Genomic DNA, 6302 nt, shown 5'->3' on the forward strand with positions numbered 1-6302 from the left:
TGCCATTATTGTAATGTACTGTATCCATATGAAATGAACTGGAGCCAATTGTGTTATCAGGGGCCCCTGAACTTAAACAAATGTTCATAATTACACACAGTATGCATCAAGCAGCCTAAACAAAAACACAACAGGATCCTTTCATTGTTTGCATAATTTTCACACATTCTCCAACATCGGAGTCTATTCAATTACATTGTTGCCTTAACCTGCTCTAACAGTTGTGTTCAGAATTATTGGCACCCCTGGTAAATATGATCAAAGATGGCTTTAAATAAATCTGCATTGTTTATCCTTTTGATCTTTCATTCAAATAATTCGCAAAAACCTAACCTTTCATTGAAGTAAAAGCATTGAAAGTGATTGATAAATAAATGCTTTTCCCCAAAACACATTGGCCATAAATATTATTAAACACTTTTGCCAAGATTACAGCTCTGAGTATTTTCCTATAATGTCTGATGAGTTTGGAGAACACCTGACAAGAGATCAGAGACCCTTCCTCCATACAGAATCTCTCCAGATTCTTCAGATTCCCAGCTCCATGTTGGTGCTTCTTCTCTTCAGTTCACTCCACTCGGTTCAGGACAGGGGACTGGGACGACCATGGCAGAAGCTTCATTTTGTGCTCAGTGACACATTTGTGTGTTGATTTTGATGCTTGTTTTGGATCGTTGTCCTGAGGGAAGATCCAACCACGGCCCATTATAAGGTTTCTAGCAGAAGCCGTGAGGTTTTGATTTTTTATCTGTTGGTATTTGCTAGAATCCATGATACCATATGAACAAGATGTCCAGGACCTCCAGCAAAAAAATAGGCCCACACCATTAAAGATCCAGCTGTATTTTTAACCGTGGGCATGGGGTACATTTTATCCCTGTTTGCGACAAACTCATCTGGCAAAAAGCTATTTTTTTTGTTTCATCTGACCATAGAAGCCGGTCCCGTTTGAAGTTCCAGTCATGTCTGACAAACTGAATATGCTGGAGTTTGTTTTTGGATGAGCAAGGAGGATTTTTATTGAATCCCTCCCAAACAACATGGGGTTGTTTGATAAAATGCTTTCTGACCCCAAGACTCAACTAATCTCTGCAATTCTCCATCGGTGCACCTTGGAGAGTCTTTGGCCACTCAAACGTTCCTCCTCGTCGTGCATTAAGGCGATATAGACACACGTCCTCTTCCAGGCAGATTCGTAACATCTTTAGTTGATTGGAACTTCTTAATTATCGCCCTGATGGTGGAAATGGGAATTTTCCAATGCTTTAGCTATTTTCTTACAGCCACTTTCTATTTTGTGAAGCTCAACAATATTTTGCTGCGCATCAGAACTATATTCATTGGTTTTAATGATTAAGAGAATTTGGCCTTTGTGTTTCCTCATACTGTATTTATACTCAAACAAGACATCATAGCTAGACTTTTTTAATGTTCCTATTCACCCTGGAGCCAAATTTTTTTTAATATTAATGGGAATATACTTCAATATACTTTACTCATAAAAATATCTAGGGGTGCCAATAATTGTGGCCAATGTGTTTTGGAGAAAAACATGTATTTCATAATGTGATTTACCCCCCACATTTAATTATTTTACTTCAATAAAAGGTTAGATTTTTGCAAATTTTTTGAAGATTTATTTTTACTCTGCCATCTTTGATCATATTTACCAGGGGTGCCAATAATTCTGACCGCAACTGTATACTGTGATAAGATGACTAACCAAATGATTATTCATTTTTGTTGATTATACCTTATTACAAAATATTTTATATCAATAGTTTTGTCTTTTAGTTTAATGATAATAACCCTAAAATATCTCTAATATACCCGGACTTTTGTGCCACGCTGTCAATAGTCCTTTGATCCAGCCCTCAACTGAGTGCATTATAAATAGAATACTGTATTTATTTTATTAACATAATGATGAGTTAACATCACAATACTGTTATGATTTGGAACAATAAGGATTTGATTATTTGCCAAATAAGGAGAAACACAATAGATGAATCATTCTTATTTGTCCCAGACTTATCAGCTCTGGCATATCTATTTTAAATATGATATGAATAAGCTATACTCTGTCTGACTGTTCAGTTCAACTGGGATGTAAACGGACATTTCATTATATAATTAGGGTGGCATTAACATATAAATGACATTTAAATGAGGATAATCAAATTTAGACTTTAAAAACCTAGTTATTCTTGTCATCTTATGCAGCCTTTGACTGATCTAGTTAATTTTACATCATGGGATTGGGGGGGAAATTACGAATTATGAATATTGCAGGTATTTAATAGCCTTTGGATGACTCAAATTGGCTGCCAGGTTTACTTTGCAGGCCTTTGAAGCCCATCAGGACCGAGGACAGCGGCAAGAATTCAGGTCTGCAGTGTCATCACATGACTGAGAACATGTGCCTCTAATGAACAGACAGTTGCATTGTTCTTTCTGGTAATTGGCTATTAAAGATTATAACAGTTGAATGCTTTTGTAAGTTCATTTGATAAACACCCGTTCAAAAACTTTATTAAAATGTCTCACATTAAGGTTTTTGTACACTGAAACAATTTCATGAAAGTGTCATATATCTAAGCTTTTTCGATCCAGTTTTGCAGAATTTTTAACATGTACTCCTATAAATTATACATAATTAAAGTGGACTGCCACATTATGTGTGGTCTTTCACATTTGACCAGGTCACCTGCCTATTTTTCATGAGGAAATGAACGTACTGTATATTTTAAGTTAAAATCTCAAATATGATTACACTACTAAATTCCAAAATATGTGCACAAAGAGCAAGAGAAATGCTTAGAGATCCTGTAAAACTATTTGCAAAGCACACAGACAAACTCAAACAAACACACAGCAACACCTTATATATATGGGTCAATGACATGACACTCATTTTCTTTATAAAAAATACAACAGAAATGCAATTTATACTTAAATACACCTTTTGAAATGTTTTTAATTTCTGAAATAAAAGTCACTTTCATGGGGCTTAAAGAAAAAAATTTAATGGTTGTGTAACTGGATAGAGATTGTAAAAATTGCTTCAATCCTTGAAAGAAGAAAAGTTGCCATTTGTTATATATTTCACTACAAAACAAGCAGTAAAGCAATTTGGTTTAAAATGTTATTAATATTTGAAGAAAGTCTGTCAAATCCAAGTCAATATGGTGTGACTAACAAGCAGAAAGCCATTTTGTTTTCATGTGACAAGAAATCCATAAAACCATATTACTGCGTGTCAAGATTTTAACGCTTGTTATAAAAAGAACATGTTTTGTTCAGCCTATAACTTCTCGTTATTCATGAATCACAATTCATGATATGATAATAAAATATTGTTTGAAAACTTTTTTTCAAAATGATTTATCTATAGGATATTCGATGTGCAAGGAAAGCATTTTAGACATTTTTAAGGCAGATGTGTTATATTATATTATAGCCTATTGTATGTGTTGTATTTACAAAAGATTGCCCCTCTGACTCTTATTTGTCATTGACCCATATACATGAGCATTTACGTGCGTGAAGAATGCTGACACAATATCTTCTTGAACGCTTTCCTAAAGTCTCTGTTGAAAATTGTATAAATGATGGGGTTCACAGAGCTGTTGCAGTAACCAATCCAGAAAAAGAGATTGAATAGAGAATCCGGTATTTTGCAACTTTCTCGACATATCGCATGAAGGCTATACGTGAAGAAGAATGGAAACCAGCAGAGCACGAACACCCCCATGACCACTGCCAGCACGAATGTAAAGCGCTTCTCTCGCATCTGTGCCAGTTTGGACTTGGACAAAGACAGCTGTCGCGCCTTCGGCTCCTGCTCGAGCTCCGACGCGCGGCTACATGCCCATGACAGCCGCCCATTTTGCTTTGGGCACGCTTGTCCACCCTCCACCTTCCTGCTCTTGGCGAAGCGAGAGTTCCTCTGTCTGTTGCAGACGCTGCTCTCCTCCAGATCGATGTCGTCGAGCTCGCCTTTGCGCTCTCGACTGCCTGAGCTGTGGCTGCTGGGGCTCTCCATCTCTGACTTGCCTTTACGCACGAAGCAGGTCTCGGATTGCGACGGTTGTCGCTCCATCCCGTTCTTGGCCACGAACACAGTGGACGCGCGCTGTTTGGCCACCCTGTAGATCTTGCAGTACACCAAAATCATGATGAGACCAGGCGCAAAAAACGAGACCATGCAAGAGGAGAGGATGTACCAGGTCTCGTTGTTCAGCAAGCACTCCAGCTCGTCGTGTTTGGTCATGAGAAGCGGCGGGAAGGAAATCACCGCCGAAATGACCCACACCACCGTAATCATGAACTTTATTCTCCGCGGGGTTCTCTTTAGGTTGTAGCTGACCGCTTTGGTGACTGACCAGTACCTGTCCAAACTTATGGCGCAGAGGTGAACAATGGACGACGTGCAGAAGAGCACGTCCAGAGCCAGGTAGAAGGCACACCAGGTGCTTCCAAAGTACCAGTAGCCCATCACTTCATTAGCTAGGGAGAATGGGATTACCAAAGTTGCCACCAAAATATCAGCAGACGCCAAAGAGACCAGAAAGAGATTCTGTGGCGCACGAAGCGCGCGGCTGGTGAAAACGGCCACCACGACTAATATGTTCCCCACTATGGTCACCAAGATGATCACGGTAACCACGAGAATGATGAGCACCGCTGCGTACTGTGAATGCGGCGGGGGTCTCGGCGCGCTCGTGCCATTAGTATCCGCGGATGAGTTCGGCGAAGTAAAGGCGATGGTAGTTAAATCCATTCTGAGGACCCTTGGAGCTGATCCCCCATTTCCAGGCGTATTCTCATCCAAGGCGCGCTTCGACTTCAAACTTGTAGCATCCAATCTGAAGCGCTGCGCAATCCGCCGAACACTCCACGCCAAACGTATCATACCAAAGACGGTGTGCTAACTTTTAAAGCTTCCCGATTATTAGGATATCGTTTATCTGTTTCAGCCTCCTTTTTGACGAGGCAGTGGTGAACCACACGGAGCCAAGACATGCTTTGTTTCTTAAAGAAGCGCGCGCGGAGACAGGCGAATTGAGTCTTCAGTGCGCTCCAGTGTGTCGCGCTGAACAAATATGGGAGTGTTTGTGCCCGTGTCTCTCCTCCTCCTGCTCTCTCTTTCTCTCTCTCTCTCTCTCTCTCTCTCTTCACGAGACGGAGTTGTCAAACTACACAAGCTTTCGACGTGTGATTAATTAGCAATCAAGCTTTGTAAAATGCATTGGTAGTCGCACGTTATAATAACTTGCGTTAATAAGTCATGAACGTAATATGGAATATAGAGGCTATTAATCAAAGTTCTATTCCATTACCCAATAATGAATTATATATATAATTATATAGTGATATTTATGTAATACAGTATATGGTTAAGAACTGGCAGCTGTGTCAGAACTTTATTAAAACGTTACAAATATTATAAGATGGAAATGCGGGGTTACAAAATGCAGCATAAAACAGCCTAAATATCATTCAAAATGGGAATATTTTAAATCATATCTAAACAATTTTAGCAGTATTTTACATTAAAATATTGTCTTTGTGAAAATAAGTTAACTTAAATAAAATAACATATCCTACAGTTAACAGGGTTTTATTGTTGCATGTATTCATTTTCTCTTATAATTATTTTTCACAATACATAATCTTGAATTATGAAGTCAGTTACCCACTAATGTAATTCCCAGTGTGAACTAATACATATATTATGCCACATTCGTGCGCTTTGGGGTAATTTGGATGCTTCATTTTTCCCCACAGCTTTAGCAACAAATATCCCCATTTATTTTTAGAGCGCTGGTTGTTTACTTGCCATGCAATTATTAGGCCTGCAATTCTAGTGAATATAGTAATCGAAAGTGGTGTATAGAGATTCATTGACTGCTATAGCAAATTAGCTAGAATTTAAGATGTCAGTATCCAACTAATAATACCCCTGGACTTTTGTTATTGCCAACCAAACTAAAATTTAAATGTTTTATATATAACATACTTTTTGGTGTAAAAGAAGAATTCATGAGTTCCCTAACATTGCTGACCTATAAGTCATGGTTATTCAACAAAGATGATGACCCTTAACGACCCTGTTAAATACTGTGAAATCCAGTAAGAGGCGTAGCGACTTCTGGTACAGTGTCAATAAGAGTGTTTGCAGAGCATGGTGCTGAATTAATATAGTACTAGAAGATGAAAAGAAGGGCTGTGTTCATCAGTAGTTTGCATTTACTTAAGCCTTAAATATGTATACTTTTTGCAACATCACAAAAAGTTGT

The 6302-nt window shown here is 38.5% G+C and overlaps 1 protein-coding gene across 1 annotated transcript; it reads right to left on the minus strand.

Moving 5' to 3' along the window:
• Positions 1-2504: 2504 nt before the first annotated feature.
• On the minus strand, positions 2505-4947 carry adra2db (adrenergic, alpha-2D-, receptor b). Its single transcript, XM_079835811.1, has one exon. It carries the CDS (start codon positions 4913-4915, stop codon positions 3536-3538), a length of 1380 nt encoding a protein of 459 aa, XP_079691937.1. The 5' UTR covers positions 4916-4947; the 3' UTR covers positions 2505-3535.
• Between the last annotated feature and the right edge of the window lie 1355 nt (positions 4948-6302).

The sequence above is a fragment of the Gobio gobio genome (genome assembly GCF_949357685.1).
Source record: "Gobio gobio genome assembly, chromosome: 14".
NCBI lineage: Eukaryota > Metazoa > Chordata > Actinopteri > Cypriniformes > Gobionidae > Gobio > Gobio gobio.

Excerpts from the sequence above, each read along its gene's own strand:
- adra2db (XM_079835811.1), bottom strand. The coding sequence starts at position 4,915 with ATGATACGTTTGGCGTGGAGTGTTCGGCGGATTGCGCAGCGCTTCAGA.